Source organism: Bos mutus, chromosome 12, assembly GCF_027580195.1.
Source record: "Bos mutus isolate GX-2022 chromosome 12, NWIPB_WYAK_1.1, whole genome shotgun sequence".
NCBI lineage: Eukaryota > Metazoa > Chordata > Mammalia > Artiodactyla > Bovidae > Bos > Bos mutus.
In genome coordinates, this window is record NC_091628.1 from 33,602,745 (window position 1) to 33,622,549 (window position 19,805).

At 44.1% G+C, this 19,805-nt stretch overlaps 1 protein-coding gene across 2 annotated transcripts in view; it reads right to left on the reverse strand.

Annotated features, from left to right (window-relative positions):
- Positions 1 to 19,805, reverse strand: part of LOC102280627 (phospholipid-transporting ATPase IB) — a 455,079-nt gene that overhangs the window by 367,914 nt on the left and 67,360 nt on the right. For both annotated transcript variants that reach the window (XM_070380503.1, XM_070380504.1), the window contains exons 7-13: positions 18,871 to 18,944; positions 17,008 to 17,077; positions 15,600 to 15,727; positions 14,264 to 14,375; positions 6,780 to 6,945; positions 3,167 to 3,294; positions 2,248 to 2,325 (exon numbers count right to left, since the gene is read on the reverse strand). In XM_070380503.1, the coding sequence (XP_070236604.1) occupies positions 2,248 to 2,325; positions 3,167 to 3,294; positions 6,780 to 6,945; positions 14,264 to 14,375; positions 15,600 to 15,727; positions 17,008 to 17,077; positions 18,871 to 18,944 (756 nt within the window). The remainder of the gene's footprint in view (positions 1 to 2,247; positions 2,326 to 3,166; positions 3,295 to 6,779; positions 6,946 to 14,263; positions 14,376 to 15,599; positions 15,728 to 17,007; positions 17,078 to 18,870; positions 18,945 to 19,805) is intronic.

The following is a 19,805-nucleotide window of genomic DNA, read 5'->3' on the forward strand; positions in this document are numbered from 1 at the left end:
CACTGCAACAGATTAACGTAACTTTCTAAGGCATAAAGTTCTATAGATTTAACACGCTAGGCTCTCAATATACAAAGGTGAAAAGAGAAATTCCTGTGAAAGTCAATAAGCAAACCATTTAGACATGATTAACTGAGTGAGTGCACAAGAGATGAGCCCAAATGCATGCGTGATGTTACGTTCTGTCCTCCTGGGTGGATGCTACGATGGGGGAAAGGGCAAAGAACGCAGGACCACAAGGGAAGGGAGTCCAGGTCAGGCTCTGAATTGTGCAGGTTGGAAAAGTTACCTCAGCCTTCTGGGACTCAACGTCCACGTCCATAAGGGTTTGGCCAGAAGATAAGTAACATTACTCCATGTCTAGCTTTCTGGGAAATTACATCATAGATTAGTGAGAGGGGAGTAATTAACAGAACTGTCTCCAGTAAAATTCCAGTTTCTCAGTGACTTTCTAAAGAGGGGTCATGACTGCAGCTGGATGTGAGATGGATTCCAGGAATTCCCAAGAACCATGCTAGGGAAGTCACACTGCACTGTTTTTATACAAGACAGATTAATAACAAGAATTGTGTACTCTAGACTTTTCCTAACTGATACAATATAAGCAAATACTAAGAATTATTTTTAAAGTGCCTTCAAGTAATGATTATTAATGATCCTAAAGAAGTCAAATAGTACACAGAAATATGAAATCAGTACACTATTAAAGTGATGAATGCTTTAACCATAAACAAGTTTAAATATAAGCTTTATCTGCAGTAAGACTAGGGGTATAAAAAGTTCAGTAGAATCAGCCTTTCAAAAGCAGTATCTCTTCCTGTTTCTTTTTTAAAAGTTAAAAGATGATATCAAAATATTTTAAAATGACAATTTTATAATAAGGAATTAAGATTTTTCTATTATTCTGCCTATTGGATTTTGACTTGTCTTTTCAGTTCCAACTCAGAACTACTTCCCCATGCAAACTTTTCCTATTCCCGATTAGGATGAACTGTCTCATCGTGGGAGCTGGAGGATATTGAATCCTTCAATCATTTGGGTCCAGTTCAACAGCATCTGAGAACAAAGTTATGCTAACCATTATGCTAAAATAACAAAGGCAGACAAAGATGACCAAAGAGCTTGTCTCCACACCTTTGAACAGGCTTAGAAATCCCAGGATGGAAACAGACACATATAACTGTCATTCTTTTTTACTGTATTTATGTTTGGAGAGATTGTTGCAGAAACACTGAAGAAAGGTAAATTAACTCTGTTGGAAGACTGGAGCAGGGTTCAAAAAGAGGCCGGTTTAGTCTGATATATACTGCATTCACTTCATGGGGTTGTTGGGAGAATCATATAAGATAAGTAAATAAAATGAAATTATAATCTGTAATTATAGTGCATTCAACAGACCTAGACTTTGCAGTGATTTCAACTCACAATGAGGACATAATGCAAAGTGTAACTCAGTAGAAAGGCAACAGGGGTTTGGAGGTGATAGTGGAAAAGAAACTGGGTCCCTGAAATATTACAGAGACGAAAGCAGGAACATGTGAGAGATGTTATGGATTTGTGTCCTTCAAATTAGCCCCCACATAAAGTCTCTTGGACAGCAAGGAAATCAAACCAGTCAACCCTAAAGGAAATCAACACTGAATATTCACTGCAAGGACTGATGATGAAACTGAAGCTCCAATACTTTGGCCACCTAATCCAATAAACCAACTCCTTGGGAAAGACCTTGATGCTGAGAAAGATTAAGGGCAAAAGGAGACGGGGGCAACAGAGGATGAGATGGTTAGATAGTATCACTGACTCGATGGACATGAGTTTGAACAAAGTCTGGAAGATAGTGAAGGACAGGGAAGCCTGGCGTGCTGCAGTCCATGGAGTTGCAAAGAGTCAGACACAGCTTAGCAACTGAACAACAACCCAATATCCAAGCATCTTAACCATCGTCTTCCCTTTATTTGCCCTGATTAACAATCTTGCATACAAAGTGACCTTGCACTATAGTTTTTGTACTAAATATGTTGCAGGTGATAAGATCTTCTAGGTGATAAGATCTATCCCTGACTCAAAAAGCAAGTCAAGATCAATTAACATTTGTATTGAATAATACCTCCAAATACTACAGAGTTCTTCAGATATCAAAACCACCTTTATGGAGACTTATTTTTGCACAATCTCTCCACAGTTCTCCCAACACTTGTCTGCCCCCATGCTCACATCACTGTCCCAAAGTCCCCAAGAGGCTCTCACCTGGCCAAGCTCTTCATTAAGGTTTGACGTCCTGGCCATGGCAGGGGTGTCATTTCCTAGATAATACATATCTGTGTCCTGAGAGAGGGAAAGGAGTTGGGGGACTTCAGCAAATACCCACCATTCATCACTCATTTACATTAAGAAGGTAACAGGTAACTGTTAAAACAGGTAACTCAAATAAATGCTAATTTTTAAGTTAGTGGTGAAAATACAGGGTCTATTTACGTAGAAAAACACTAAGATACAGGGGAAAACATGGTATTTATTTATATCTAGAAGATTTGGCTTCCAGATGATCATTTCCTAACCTAGACTAACTCATACTTCTGAGCTTAGCTAATACCTCATTCAAAGGGTTGTTATGAAGCTCAAATAAAAATGCCCATGAAAAAAAAAAGCACATGAAAGTGTCTGGTCATCAAATACTAGCTGCTGAGGTCTGGTGCTTCACAACCATGGCGGGGTCCTTGAAAATTCCACCTGGACTCTTGCAACAGAACCCAAGCTCACTGTCACTGTGAATTTTGATCTAAAGGACACTTAAGCAGACACACCTAAGACAGCTTTCCTTCTGCACTAAGGAGACCATAAAGCATGAGCAGCTGCAGCCACTTCATGCCCATGCACTGGAAGACAGGGACCTGCTTGCCTTCTTCTCCATTATCCCACTGATGCTCCTGAGAGCACCTGCCTGTTTCATGACCCAGGAAACTGGGACACCAGGTGACTAGTCACCACCACCACTGGCTCAGGGACAACCCTGCCCAGTCTCTAGGCAGTGAAATCCCAGATCGAATTATAAATTAATGACGCTCCTCTTTTTCTGGAGGCCCAGTTTCAACACTAAGGCTCAGACAGGATATTAGGAAATGACACGTCCCCAGCAGCTCTGCTTCCTGCCCCGTGTGATACTCACCCAGTTTATGAAGAGGGCTTGTGTGTACTTCACAACCTCGAGAGTCACCAGCAGACTGATGGGAATCAGATTGTTGTAGAGGATGATGAATGTCAACAGGTTGTATCCGAAATTGTCTGAGGTCGCATCTGCAGAAGAAAACCACAATATGTGCATAGCTTAGTCTCCGTTCAGTATCCCTGAACTTTATTACGCTGGCAGTTTTCTGAAAGATGTTCACAAAAGAAGTTGACTGGCTTAAGTGTACATTTAGAGATTCAAGTTGAAATAGTCACTGAACACCTGCTCTGTGCCATGAACTGTGGATACACAAGGCTGTGATGACACAATTCCTTCCAATAAAGAGCTGGCTTCCAATAGGAGGCTTTGAGGGAAGGGGGTGAGCAGAAGTCAGCCTCTGCCAAGGTGATTATGCAGCAGGAGATATCGATTAAAGAGGAGTTCACAGGCATGCAGACACCATGGCAGCAGGGGTTTAATGGGAAGGTACAGTCACAGTCACTCAAAACCATCCAGAAGAACGGAGGCTTAAGACAAGCTCTGGAGGATGGCATGAAGGCAGCTAACTGAACAGGATGCAGAAAAGAGGATAGGAATACCTACAACCTCACTAAGGTAAGAGTGTATTTACACCCTAAAGAATTGGTCAAACTGGGGCAAGTGTGAACAGGCAAAACAGGTGCAGACAGGGAGGCAGACAGGAAGCTTTGAGCCTATTTATAGAAGACAAGAGAAAGAATGTCTTAATGGAACATGGTCCCTAAAGGAAGAATCTGAACTAGAATCAGCTAAGGCGGGAGGAGGGACCAGGAGAGGAGGCAGAGGTGCAGGGTCTCTGAGTGTCAAAGAGGAAGGTTCTCTGAAGTCAAAGCTCTGACATGGATGGCACAAATGTGAAGTCTGATGGCTTTTACGGGAGTTACTCAGACTTCACCCTAAGGATAACAAGGCACAAAGCACTGAATGGAAAAAAATAGGCAAATTCTTCACTGTAAATCATGCAGCTGGTACTGGAGTTTGATGTCAGCTGAGCAGTTTAAATGACAGTTTCCACACAGCTTAGGTATCAGTATAGTGTCACTGCTGTTTATGTGCCTAAACCATGACATGCTGCAGCTAACACATACACAAATCCATCTGCCTTCACGCTTGAAGCTAAACATACAAATGGTTGAAATCCATGTTTTAAGAACCAAAATCAAGGAATTTTGACCCAACCTACAACGGAAGTCCCAGTGACTTTTCCCATCTATAAAGTGGCAACGAGAGTCTTTCTGGGCAGTTCAAAATGTGTGAGCTTTCTATATGAGATAACTAGGAAAGGGGAAAAAATAAATGTTTTCATCAATTTAACTAAAATATAAAGAAAGGTGGGAATAATAATTATTCCAAGAAATACTTCAAAGTTTAAAATTCAAATGTATTACTCAACGTATCATTATTTATTTTGTCATTAAATTTTATTTATTTTTCTGGAATTGCTGTGGAAGGAGATTAGCAAATCTTCTCTCAAAACAAGAAGCCATAAAACTGGACAAAACTATCAAAACAAGCGTTCAAAGTGCTGAGAAACCGATCATAGAGCACACGAAAAATTCAAAAGCATGAATTCAAGAATAACTGCTCAATCTCAATGAGTGGGAGACTTTGGCATTTAAGCCAAAGTCTGTTTTTTCCTTCTCTCCCCCAGATCCACGTTGCTTAAATTCTGCTCCGGGTGGTAGGTGGGGAGGGCCCTGAGGACTGGCAACTCTCATCCCCACCCCAGCCCACGTTGGGTAAATTCTATCCCAGGGTGGGACAGATTGTCAGAACAGGAACAGCCTGAGGGATCCGACAGTATCTGAAGCAGAGCATAAAACTGCCCTGCCTAGGGCACTGTGAAAAAACAATAGACCTCCCGGATCAGGGAAGACAAATCTCTCCCAATACTAGAAGGGGCAAACTGCAGAGTAGACAGAAGTTAAACAGGCAGATCCACGGAAAGATGGCCAAGGAAAACTAGCTAAGATTATACCCAGCCCTGGTGGTCTAGAGGGCAGGTCCATGTCAAGTCCTGGTGAGCCTCTAGTCCCTGACTGAATGCGGGGTCGATTTTAAACTTCCCATCAGTGAGGCCAATTCCGAAGCTGCACACAGATCAAACAACTGGCCCCTCACTGGCTCAAGGGAAGGTCAGGACAACCTCTGACCACCCACTGGCTGACTTCTAAGCTAGGCTGACCCCCTAGAAGTCCAAGATAAAAACCTGGGATGATTTGTTGCTATCCAGTTGGCCTCACAAGAAATAACAAAGGAAATTCTCCAGGACAACAGGAAGTGACACCAGACAGCAATTCAATGTACATAAAGAAACAAGGGCAATAAAGGTAATTATATAAGTACTTATAAAAGAATATAATTACATATGTTCTATACTTTCACTTGGATTTTTTTTTTAAGTGGTAAAAGATTATAAAATAGCACGATGGACATATCTAGCTGTAACATGGCAGCAGTGGTTCAGTTGCTCAGTCATGTCCAACTCTTTGTGACCCCATGGACTGTAGCCTACCCATCTCCTCTGTCCATGGGATTCTTCAGTCAAGAACACTGGAGTAGCTTGCCATTTCCTTCTCCAGGGGATCTTTCCAACCCAGGGATGGAACCCATGTCTCTTGCACTGCAAGCAGTCTCCTGCAGAGCAGGCGAATTTTTTTTTACCGACTGAGCCACTAGGGAAGCCCCGATGTAAAATACATGTCAACGAAAAGAAGTCAGGAAACAAAGAAGGTATGTGAAGCAAAGACATAACAAGTTGGTAACTCAGATACACTAGAAGAAACTAAAAGAACTGGGAATAAAAGTAAATAAGTAAGTAAAGTGAAACAACTCTATAAATACACTTGTTTTTTTCTGTTTGCTTCTTTAAGAGACATAAAAGTACGTAGGCAGTAAGTACAACATTGTACTATTGGCTTGATAACAAAGACGGATGTAATACACATGGTAATAACAACACAAAGTAGGGGAGAAAATGGACCTACAATGGAGTCAAGTTTCTGTATTTTATTGGAATTGAGTTAGTATTAATCTGAAGTTGATGCTGATGAATTAAGACATATACCGTAATTCCTAAAGCAACCACTAAGATAATAACTCCAACACTAACAATCAAAAAGGAATCATCTGGGATTTTCCTGGTGGTCCAGTGGTTAAGAATCTGCCTGCCAGTGCAGGGGACGTGTGTTCAGTTCCACAAGCCTCGGGGCAACTGACCCCGTGTGCCGCAACTTCAGAGCCCACAGGCTCTGGAGCCTGTTTGCCCTCTCATGACAATCAGGAGCCCGCGTACCACAAATAGGGAGTAGCCCCCACTTGCCATAACTAGAGAAAGCGTGCACGCAGCAGTGAAGACCCAGCGCAGCCAAAACATAAGTAATTTTAAGAAATAATCATCTGAACATACAACAATCCCCAGATGAGTCCACCTTCACTTTATCACAAGACTCCTGTTCTTCCAGTTCTTCAAAGATGGGCTTTGTGCACAACAGCCCAAGGGTGAAGAAGGAGAAAGGATGGCACGTGCTCGGAAGCATGGACCACGTCAACCAGCAGCCCGCCCAGCACGTACCCATCTTCTTGATGTACCAGTTCTTTCCTCCTTGAGAGCCGTTCCAGTACAGGGCCCCCACCGAGCTCACCAGCGCCATGACCAACAGGATGCCGAACAGCACCAGGATCTGCACGTTGGTTACCTTCTCCACGTTCGATCTCTTGAGAGGGGCTTTGGTGGAATTCTGCACAAGAGCGTTTAAAATCAATAAGGGTCACAGAACACACTCAGGGTCCAAGAGGAGGGGGGAAAGGAGGCAAGTTAACCAAATTCAACAAATAAAAAGACTATATTTTATTTGCCCAATAAGCAAAGAAATTTTAAAGTGTACTATGCGCCTCAATCAACATCTAGTTTTACATAAAGAACAAAGAAGACACACTCTAAAAATCATCTCAACTCTACCGGATTCAGTCTGTGCTTCTTATGACTACATTTTCACAAAAAACTAGCTACTTGTGTGATCTTAGAACATGGCAGGTTCTACGTCATTTAGATGCAGTTTTAAAGAAATCAAGATGTTGCTAATTTAAGAGAAACAAAGATTCTACATCAGGAAAATCTAGAATCTTCAAAGGAATAACATAGCTATTAACACATGATGAGCTATTTTTTAAGCTCAGTAGCTCAAATTTTAATTGGGGCAGTGCTGGGGCGGGGAAGACATACACAAACACACACGTCAATAATGCAAAATAGAACAGTAGGTGTCAAAAATAACTGGATAGAGGAGGAGTTCATTTGGAAAACTGTGAACAAGAAATAAAGAAGAGTCAAGAAAGCTTGAGGGGCCAGGAGAATTCTGAACAGAGTCCTAAGGTCCTAACCACAGACAGAATACAGGCAGGAAGCAACGACAAAAGCAGAAAGACAGTGCAGCTGTCTGAAAATGCTCATGGCCTGCTTTCTCACTGCTGGTGGGGAAACCAGCCCAGCTACACAATAAGCAAGTGAGTCCAGAAAGCTTCATTAAGACCAGATTTGAGGACCACCGCACATCCCCTTTGGAACTGTATACCCTCCGCAGTGGAAGAGTCAACACAGCTGTTTGCACTGGACAGGTATTCACTGAAGAGTCATTTTTTGAAAATCTCTGAAGGTAGCTGTGGTGAACAGAATAACGTTCCTCCCCAAGATAACCTGGACCATGAATATGTTACTTTATATGGCAAAGGGGCTTTTCTGGTATGACTTAGGGAGATTAACCTGAATTCTCCAAATAGGCCCAATTTAATTACTTAGGTCTTCAAAAGCAGAAAAGGAAGAGATCCTTTCCCAGCTATGGTCAGAGGGAGCTATAACTAGAGACAAATGGCTAAAGAGATGCAGTGTTGATGCTCTGAAGATGGATGTTATTGTTGTTTAGTCAGTCATGTCTGACTCTTTACAACCCCATGGACTATAGCCCACCAGGCTCCTCTGTCCATGGGATTTACCAGCAAGAATACTGGAGTGGGTTACCATTCCCTTCTCCAGGAAATCTTCCCAACCCAGGGATCAAACCTGAGTCTCCTGCATTGGCAGGCAGATTCTTTACCACTGAGCCATCAGGGAAGTCCCTAAGATGGATGTGCTTAGTCGCTCAGTCGTGTCCGACCCTTTGCAACCCCATGGTCTGTAACCCACCAGGCTCCTCTGTCCATGGGATTCTCCAGGCAAGAATACTGGAGTGGGTTGCCATCCAAGAAATTCAGGCAGCCTTTAGGAGGCTGGGAAAGGCAAGAAAGGAGTCTCCTCTGGAACCTCCTGGAATGTTCTAAAGGGGAAGGCTGCTGGCCAACACCACGATGTGGATGAGACCCTCAACAGACCTCCGCCCTAGAGAACGTCATGTAAGAGCTTCACGTGGTCGTAAGCCACGGCATTTGTGCGATTTGTTGTAGAAGCAACAGGAAACTGACACAGTAACACAGCAGATGGTGACAACCCTCCTGGAAGAAGACAGAGCAGAAGCCAGGGGAGGACAGTGGGGGTGGGGAGGCGGGAGCTCCCCTCCAGAGTCTCCTTCCATAAGTCCTGAGCCTTGTCCCTCTACAGGAGACACTGATTCGCAAGATTGGGTGATCTGAATGCTTGCAGGGCACTGACTGGCCATAAAAATGGTGCCAACTCAAGTCCACTCTCTCCTCCCTCTTCCCAATCTATCGGACCCCAACAGAGCTAGGATGAAAATGTCCCTGAAAGTAAGACCACAAAGGCACAACGTGAGAACAAAATCAAGACTAAAAACGAGAAGCGACTCATTCTTACGTTCCATAGAGAATCTCAGACCACAGGAGGCTGCAACTTATCTGAATTCTATCCCCAAATCCAAGACTACTGTTACTGTGGCTTTCTGTGAGGTTGGGAAGTCTAGGAGTTGCGAAGCTGGTGATTTTGTAGTCTTATAAGAATCTAAACAGCATAGCACCATCTCCTTCACATATACTCTTTTCTCCATTTCACTTTCAGTTCAGTTCAGTCGCTTAGTTGTGTCTGATTCTTTGTGACCCCATGGACTGCAGCCTGCCAGGCTTCCCTATCCATCACCAACTCCCGAAGCTTGTTCAAACTCATGTCCATCGAGTCGGTGATGCCATCCAACCATCTCATCCCCTGTCGTCTCCTCCTCCTGCCTTCAATCTTTCCCAGCATCAGGGTCTTTTCCAATGAGTCAGCTCTTCGCATCAGGTGGCCAAAGTATTGGAGTTTCAGCTTCAACGTCAATCCTTCCAGTGAATATTTAGGATTGATTTCCTTTAGGATGGACTGGTCGGATCTCCTTGCTGTCCAAGCGACTCTCAAGAGTCTTCTCCAACACCACAGTTCAAAAGCATCAATTCTTCAGCACTCAGCTTTCTTTATAGTCCAACTCTCACATCCATACATGACTACTGGAAAAACCATAGCTTTGACTGACAGACCTTTATTGGCAAAGTAATGTCTCTGCTTTTTAATATGTTGTCTAGGTTTGTCAAAACTTTTCTTCCAAGGAACAAGTGTCTTTTAACTTCATGGCTGCAGTCACCATCTGCAGTGATTTTGGAGCTTCATTTTAGTTTCACTTTATAGTTCCCTAAATTACTCATCCTTTGAAGATTTTTAAAAAATTTTCCTCTGGAATCTAAATGGAAATCCATCAGTAAAGGCCAACTCATCAAATATCATCTCAAAGTTGATAGGGTTGACACACCATCTTTGGCCTCATGGCAAGAGACAGAAGACCTGTTTCAAGACTGCCTACCCCAACCTTTTAAACGTTATTTTTAATAAACATTCATTGGGGATACAAGTAGGAAAAAATTTACAATAAACATTATTTCTATGACTCTGTAAGTTTAATAACTTCTGATCTTTCCCAGTGTTTGAATCCTGGCCAGTTAACTGGGTTAAGAGAAGCTGTGTTTCATTAAACACAAGAGCAACAACCCAAAACTTCCAGCTTCAGCCCATGTACTTAGGGGAGACAAGGTCTACGTGCTCACTCCTCTTCCCTAAGCATTTCTCCTTGTAGTGATGAGCCTGTAATAATGCAAGTAGGAATCTGATATAAGTTCCTCTCCAAAATTCTCAGAAAATACTGCTACTTCTGAGTGATGGAGTTCTAAACAGAAACAGGCCAAAACATCAGATTTTGCAAAATTTTAAATCAGGCCTGAACTTCATGTTTGATTCCCTTCTAAGAAAACAGTCAGCAGGGTACTAGTCAGAACAAGGAGCCAGACTGCCTAGGTTCGAATCCCAGCTCTCTCTTACTGGGAACATAACTTTGGCAACTTACTTAGGTTCTGCGCCTGTGTCCTCATCTAGAAAATGGGAACAACAATTTGTATTCTTCATAGCACTGTTGTGAGAAATCAATGAGTTCATAAATGCAAGTTTCTTGGAACAATGCATGGGGCACTATTTGCTGTTATTAATGTGACGGTATCTCTTTCCCATTCAGTCAATCAACAGAAACAGCAGACATTGAAAAATTTTTACCTGTAAGTACTCTCCACATGAAATGAGGGAACTCTGAAGAGCGAAAGACATTGAGGTGAGAGTTGAAAAAACAAAAATGGAGAAGAACCCTAAGGCAACAGCGTTTCCTCTCTGTGGTCAAGCAGCACAAGTACAGACAGAAACGTTATTTCACAAACAGGATGGCTTCCAGCTACGTGTGTTACATTATATTCCTTTTAAAAGCTCATTATCTTTACTTGTTGTTTTAGCCCTAAAGGCACAGCAACCCTAGCACAGCTGTTCCTGGGGCTTTCCATTATTCTGCACTTGAGCAGTCAACACATAAGAAGGCTCACAAAGAGGCTTACCACATGCAGAGGCAAGGAAGGTGCCCAGCACACTCAGGGGACACAGACCTCACGAGTTCACTTAGTGTATGTACCTTGTTCACCGAAGGGAGGGCAGAATCACTCTTGAGTGTCACTTAATTATCTCTTACGCCTTAGTTAACGAAGCTGTATTACCAATACACGATCTAGAGAAACAGCGTGCTTAGTCGCTCAGTCGTGTATGACTCTTTGTGATCCCACAGATTCTAGCCGGCCAGGCTCCTTTGTCCATGGGATTTTTTCAGGCAAGAACACTGGAGTGGGTTGCCATTTCCTTCTCCGGGGGATCTTCCCGACCCAGGGATAGAACACGCATCTCCTGAGTCTCCTATATTGCAGGTGGATTCTTTACCCACTGAGCCATTGGGGAAGCCCAAGATTTCCACAGAGAAACAGTACTGCACCCTGAAAAAAGAACCACTCAGGGTACAAGGAATCTTAGAGAGCGGTCACATTTGTAAAATGCACAACCTGAAAACTAGTTTCAGGGCCCTGCCCAAATCTGAGCGGGTGCCTCGTGTTCTGTCACTTCATCATAAAGACGGAGGTGAAGTGTGGCCACTGGGGCTTCCAGCTCTGGCCGCTGGCTGCTGATGCTGGGCTGGAGCAGGGTGAGGACCCTCCCCAGGTGGCAGGGCACTAAGCTATTCATGGAGTTCAGGTCTTCCACACAGCCGTTCAGAACCCACACACTTCACGTGTTCTGATCAGCGCTGGTAGACAGGTGAGGACCTGCAGGAAGGTTGGAGCAGGTGCATCCCAGGTAAGTGCGTCTTCATCCACTCAAGAGCTGCCTCCCAGCACTCACCAGCTCCTCTCTTTGTGAGCTGCCATGGACCCCTCCTGCCCAGTGCGCTCTGCAGCAACCCGCCTGCCTCCAAGACCAGGACTGCCCTAAGTAAGCCCCTAGGCCCTCCTCCCTGCCCCTGCCTCACCCACGCTTCCTGGGAGGTCCCCCCGGCAGGGGGGGGTCTCCGTGCAGACTCCCATGCTGCAGAAGACAATGTTACTAAGCGTATACCCAGGACCCGCTAATACTCTGACACTTTCTTCCTCCAGTGCTGCGTTTAAAACCCACATTTAACATTCCTGCATTGGCTACACTGCCTTCTAACCCTTCCCCCAGGAAGTCCACCAACTGTCCCCTCCCCCCACTCCCTGAAGACTCAAGTCACCAGCTTCAGCATCCCTCTCTACCTGGCCCTCATCCTATGGTCACCAAATGCTGTGGTCCCTGCATCGTCCATCACTCCTCAATGGCCTCCAACAGCTTTCCTTTAGCATCCTAGCCCCTGGAGATCAGGCCTGGGTCCCTCTACTCCACAAACCCTCTGTCCCAGGAGGTCAAAGCCAAGCGCCCTGCACAGAGGCCTGTCACTCATCAATCTTCCTCCACTTCAGTGAGTCTCAGCCCTTCTAATCCCCTGACCTTCCTCTCCTGTCTGCACTGCAGTGACCAGCTGGTGTAGACACTGGGCTATATCCCCCCATTGGTCCTAATCAATAGCTAACTCTCTTCTTCTATATCATTTGACCTTCAAGAGTGGACCAACACAACAGCCTCTGTTCTTCAATTCAACGTCTAAAATGTGCTTCTTGGTGTCTGGTCAAATGACACCTCTGGACAATCCCATGGACAGAGGAGCCTGGTAGGTTGGAGTCCATGGGGTCACGAAGAGTCTGACAGGACTGAGTGACGTCACTTTCACTTTTCACTTTCATGCATTGGAGAAGGAAATGGCAACCCACTCCAGTGTTCTTGCCTGGAGAATCCCAGGGACGGAGGAGCCTGATAGGCTGCCATCTATGGGATCGCACAGAGTTGGACATGACTGAAGAGACTTAGCAGCAACCTGGGCTGGCTGGCCTTCCATATGGACCTGTGTGTGTGTGTGTGTGTGTGTATGTGTGTGCGCATGCGCCTGCTCAGTCATGTCCAACTCTATGTGACCCCATGGACTGTAGCCCTCCAGGCTCCTCTGCCCATGGAATTTTCCAGGCAAGAATACTAGAGCGGCTTGCCATCTCCTACTCCAAGGAATCTTCCCAACTCAGGGACTGAATCCTCATCTCTTGTGTCTCCTGCATTGACAGGTGGATTCTTTACCACTGAGCCACATGGGAAGTCCCCATGGACCCACGGCCCTCAGGAATGACCTGCATCACACAATCATCTCTCCACTCTGTAATCCCCATCACTCCTCGGTCTATCTAACTCTCTGGGGGGGTGAGACAGGGCCTTTCACTATTGTATCCACAAAGCCTGGTACAAGATATGGTGCATGGTGGCCACTAAACACTTTTAAGTCAAGAAATATCACCAAATATGTGTCTCGGAGGCTATACAAAAGGACAGACAAGTTGAAAAGCCAATCCTAATGATAATAATAATCTTAAAAAATGAACAGGGAGAAAGAACAAAATCATTTTAGTACTTTTTCTCTTTGGTATAAGATACAAAGAACAAACATGATTTCAAAACTAACTGATTTTCAACTGCCTGCTGCTGCTGCTAAGTCGCTTCAGTCGTGTTCGACTCTGTGCGACCCCACAGACGGCTTCCTACCAGGCTCCCCCGTTCCTGGGATTCTCCAGACAAGAACACTGGAGTGGGTTACCCTTTCCTTCTCCAATGCATGAAAGTGAAAAGTGAAAGCGAAGTTGCTCAGTAGTGTCCGACTCCTAGCGACCTCATGGACTGCAGCCTACCAGGCTCCTCTGTCCATGGGATTTGCCAGGCAAGAGTACTGGAATAGGGTGCCATTGCCTTCTCTGTTCAACTGCCTACAATTCAGTTAAATAAGACAATTTCCTAAAAAATCTTAATCAATCGTGCGAGAAGGAGAAGTAGAGAGAAAAATTAAGAAGTTAGAACAAATCCCCTCCTTGAGTTTAAAGACAAAACAGGCGAGGACTGACTGTCCCATTAGATCCAGAAAATAAAGATGGTTGATATTTCAGGCAAGAGGTAACAAATACCTGATACAAGAAAAGAAAACCAGGAGAAACCACCTGGGAACCAAAATAAAGGCCCCTCCTTTCCACATTTAGGTTCACAGACAAAACTCCAGCCTCTTAAATGCAACATCTGCATTTTCCACCCTCTACTCCATAAAGAAAAAACAAACAAAAACAAACAGGAAAAACAGACTAAAATCGGCATTGTTTCTCAGCACAGAAATGTTTTACCTGCATGAGCTTGGTGTCATGTCCAGTGTAGACAACTATGCCAAAGCCCCACTGAGTGTTTCTAAGCTGTGTGCCTCTCAATAAGATCTGGTCCGGCCCAAGGGCAACGGGGCTAAAAACAAGAAACAACATTTATATTCAATGAGAGTTCAAAACAAATGAGCATGAGCTTCCCCCTTAAACAAAAACCCACAGTAACTGAAGTGCTTTCTTTAGTTGAATTCTGACTATTTCACTGGGACACAGGGGCCATAAAAGTTACCACCGGCTTAATCTACCCCAAAAGAGACCCACACAGAAAGGCTGACCTCATCCATTCATCAACACAGAAAAGGTTTCCTTTCTTTTTTTTTCCTTTAAAACATGAAGAGGAAATATTGTCTCTTATAACTCTATTAGGAAACTCAATATACAAAAAGGAACTTGCTAAGATAACCAGAAATTTATTCATTTGGGAAAGTCAGTTTATAGATTATACAAAAAAAAAAAAAAAAAAAAAAAAAACCAAAGCTATAATATCAGATCTGTCAAAGATGACTTCGTTAAATAAAAGCCTGAGTGAACATTTAGAAATTTAAAAAGATAGTCTACAGAATGGCTCTGCGGACTGCATGAAACCGAGACAGCTGTCACACTTAGAGTTGTCTTAGGTTGATTCCTATGGCTGGGTCCTTCCCTTTGGGTCTGTTCAAATGTGAAGGTGGGGAGTGCTAGTAAGAGGCATGATGATGAAAGATGAGCAGAAGAGAGACACTGCAGCCCAACGTAATGACAAAAAATGACTCAAATGATAAACCAAATGCCAAGAGGACAAGGATGACAGAACACAAACAGGGCCGTGAACATTCTAATGGGAGGGTAGTTGTTCCTTTCGTTTAACTTGCTAAGAGCATAGACTACTTAGAAGAAAGCAAAAAGATAAATAAAAAGGATGTTTCTCTAACAACTGTTGGCCTTTATACACTTCAGACACCTCTCTTCTGCTTTTCTGCACAATTTTATGCACCCAAAACCAACTAGTCTTTTACCTGATGGGTAACACACACAGAAAGACACACCAGGTGAGTTTTGTGAAGCTCATTTCAGACCCTTGTGACATTTTCTTGCCAAAAGTCAGGTCTTTCCTTACATTTCAGGGAAGGCTTAAATTGATTTAAATGGTGTTTCGAAAAAAGCTCAACATAGAGAAATCTGTTTTAAAACATTATGAAACCAAAAGACAAACTGATATTTCCCAAAGCTCCTATATATAATCCTTAAGTCACATTAAAATTAAAATTAAAATCACATAAAAAAAGATTAAAATAAAAACCACTAAGACAAGAGGAAGTGGTACCTTTTCCCATCCAAGTTCAAGTTCCCGGTGAAGTCGTAGAGGTGGCGATTGGGCCCTTCGCACTCTATGGTCCCAGACAACTTCATCAGCACCTCCCTCGTCTGCATGTCCGCAGTGTGACTCAAACCCTAAAACGTTCAACCCCAAGAGGAAACTAAACACAACCTTCCAGGCTTGGGAACAACACTCAGCACCCCTACTGTTAATCAAAGGGAAGCCTGAATCAACTAAAATGGAATCATTTGGGGGGGGGGTCCTCAAACGTATCAACCCCTCAGGATGGATCATAGGTGGCTTTGGCCACAGCAACCGAATAGAAAAGGTTCAAAAAAATTCAACAAAGCAGAAAGTCAAGACTCTACTACTATGCTGACACATTCATACTAAAGTCATAATTTGCTGTTGTTCAGTCACTAAGTCCTGTCCGACTCTTTGAGACCCCATAGATGGCAGCACACCAGGCTTCCCTGTCCTTCGCTGTCTCCCAGAGTTTGCTCAAACTCATGTCCATTGAGTTGGTGATGCTATGCAACCATCTCATCCTCTGTTGTCCCCTTTTCTTCCTGCCTTCAATCTTTCCCAGCATCAAGTCTTTTCCACTGAGTCAGCTTTTCGCATCAGGTGGCCAAGTAATGGAGCTTCCGTATGATAATTAGCACACCAAAACACCTTACAGAAAGCATCCTTCATTAGCGGTATCCTGACATGACCATAAACACAGAATAAAGTACCCCTTTAATACACCGTGATGTATAATGCCCTGTGACTCTTCTCTAAAGAGAAAAATAAAATGTCTAAGCCAAATATCTAACACAGAAATGAAAAATATGTGGACAGAATCATCAAATTCCACTTGGTACCGCAGAAAACTGAAGTGTCAAAATGAATCATTGTTCATTGAAACTTAAAACTTTTCTAGTAAAGACTAATCTCCATTCAAGAATTAAAATATATGGTACGAATAGCTTTATTTAAGGCATGGACATTTTGTACACTGGAAATCTAATCTACTACTCTCTAGAATTAGAATCTCCATGAAAACAACAAAGTCCAGTGAGGCGCCCAGAGCCCATCTGGGTCCTCTGTCGCTGCATGTGCTGCCCACTGCCTCTCCCAGGATCCCTTTCCAGCCACCCCAACAGGTGGAGAGTCCAGTAAGATGTAAACCAAGACATGGCTCCCTGCGTGGCCTGCGCTCTAATGAAGCCCACTTTTTCCAGTTTTGTCATCACTCCCAAGGAATCCCTCGCCTAACCATGCTCTTCCCATGGATCCTATCAGGGTGAAGGCATCACCTTTTGTGACAGAACATTTTGTTCCCTCTGGAAAAGGCACCGACGGTTAACCTGTAGGAAGTGCGTTACAATCTGGGCTCCGTGACGACGCAAGTGGTAAAGGGCCACGTTACCTGACGTATTTTAAGGTTCGTCTCCCCGTCCAGATTGGCTGTTTCAACGTAACACATTGCCTGAGGTTCACTAAGGAGAGAGAAAACGAAACAGCCAAGTTGAGTAAGGTCCACTCTGGCACTTCACGGCTGACAGAGCCTCCGTCACGGAAACTCTGCTAGGTGGACCCTCACAGGGGTGTCAGAATCGACCAGCGCAGGAGCAGCGACTGACCAGGCAGACAGACGGACACTCTAGTCCAGTGATCCGCCCACAAGGGCCGCACACAACGGCACCTAACCTCACCTGGGCAGAAGTAACAGAGGATGAACAGAAGGGAACAGGCACGTGACGGGAAGCACAAGATGTCCCAGCTAAGACCGGCCCAGTGGGCTCAGGTGACCCTGAAAGTCAGAGGTCGGCTTGCCCTTGACCACACACAAGAGCCGCCCACACACAAGAGCCGCACACGCGGCTTCTGAACGAGATCACGGCCGGAGGAGCTGAGAAACCAAGGCAGGGGGTTGCAGGCCTTTTCTTTCTACAGTTTTTACTATGTCAATAGGCAACTCAACAGGCAACTTTTAAATCAAAACACCTAATTTCAAGGACAGAAAATTCAAAGAAGAAACGTAGGCATGGCAGAGACTACACCCCAAGTTTGGATATTCAGATCCGGGCAGCAGAGTTCGGGGTTAAGAGAACGGATTCTATGACCACCAGCCACGTACAGTCTCCTGGCGCTGCCCTTCCTGGTGGTGTGACCTCAGTCAGCTGTCCCATCTCTCTGCATCCCGTGATTTCTCATGGACCAAGTAGGGATGTCTAGGGTTGGTTGGAAGATTACACGGGATGACGTGTTCAGCAGGTGTCTTGGCACAAATGCCAGCAAGCACACGGGAGACGTGACGTCTGCTCGGACACGCTGCCTTCAAACCAGGCTTTCTGAGGGTCACATCCGATCCTCATAACCCAAACTATCAAGTGATCAACGTTTTACTATTTCTGAGAGTTTCTGGGTTACTGATCATTAAGGACAAACATGAGTCCTGCTCCAGTGTATACAGTGCTTTTCCCTCTCTACAGGCCTGGGGTGCTTTTATTAAGCTTTTTATCTCAAGGAGAAAATTCGTGCTAAGGCTTAAAATCTGACAAAATGAGTGATTCGGTCCCATAAAAGAAAGTCTGTCTGCGCTCAAATCACACACACCCAGTGTGACAGCTGATTCCCAGCATGACATCGGTACAGCATCTAGTTTAACCTTGAGCTCAAGTTCAAGTGTATTCTTATCCTGATTTGGGCTTTTCTTCTCTGATAGATGTTTTTATGTGTCATCCAGGGGAAAGTCAAGGACTGAGATGTCTATCATTTATCTATCATTTAGTGATGACACCTCTGTGACACAAATTATCTAGAAAATAAGGCAATGATGCTTGGACAGAAAGGGAGCAAAATATGGACCATCTGCAGGTCACACGGATGTTGAGAAATGCCTGTGGTCTCTGAACCTCTAGTGAAGGTAGGCCTGGATTCTGGGGAAGGCTACTGGGCTGGACCCTCCATCAGAGCTGGTCCTCAAGTTTCAGAGACTCTGTGACCTTGATGCTACTCAACACACCACTCCACTGCTCTGAAATGTTTCCCTACCAATGAGGAACAGCCCAGAACAGCCATGAGATGAAAACGAATCAAAAAACAGAAAAGTTCAGGAAAAAGTACAAGGTGAAGGCAGGACAACACAAAGGAGTAAAAAAGGAGGAGAGTGGGAGGGGGTGGCGACCCGGAGGTGGACGGAAGGTGACCGGAGTCCTCTCCAGGCACCAGGTGACATTCTACTGTTCTCAACACCGACTTCAAAGCCCTGCCCACGAGCCCACCTGACCTGGAGGAGAGCAGGACCACGTCTGCTGGAAGGTACTGCCCGTTGACGACTTTGACGATGTCTCCCACGGCCACCTAGAACCCGGGGACAAGGACACAGACGCATGAGAGACAAGAAAGTGCAAAGTGGTTAAACATCTGGAGGAAAAATTACTGTGTAACTGTGCCATGATGTTTAAGGCAGAGAAGCTCAAATTCTTTTCCTCCACAAGAATAAAAACATTTCAATACAGACAAATGGTAATACTGCCTTTTTACAATGATGCTGAACGCAGGAGCAGAAGAGAGATGAGTCAAAATGACCAAGGTCTCACTTTCTCACAGCTATTCATCCACTTACAAACACACGCATGTCCATCCCCACGGCTGTGGACAGCAGGGCGAGTGGCTAAGGGCACAGATCCAGAGCCTGCCTGGATCAATCTCCCTTCCCCAGGGACACCCCTTCCCCGTGCGTGTAAACATCTGACGTTCATATCCAATTTAAAGGCAAAAGAAAGGCAAATAATTAAAGGAGATCCCATAATGATGTCAAAGACGACACACACCTATTTCAACAACCGGCACAACCAAAAGTATTTATGAAAACTGAAAACGTTTTCTTAACATAAAAACATTTTATGTGAATAGTTTAATTACACAGAACAAAATCAGAAGCAATTAGTTAAGGAAAAAACTAGAAAGGAAAATTACTCATGTTTTCAAAAGAAAAAAGGCCATGAATTTTTTTTTTTTTAGTTCAAAGTGGGAGGACAGGGAAATTATGGCTTTCCCTTGTCTTTGCTAATGGGGTAGAAATGCTTCTTAGATTTAAAAAAAAAAGTACTAAGAAGTTTTTTATATATGAGAAACTACTTACTTGGAATTTCATTTGAAAATAGTTTTCTATCTGGTGTTCTTATGTGTGGTTGTCTCTTACGTGTGTAAGACAACCTA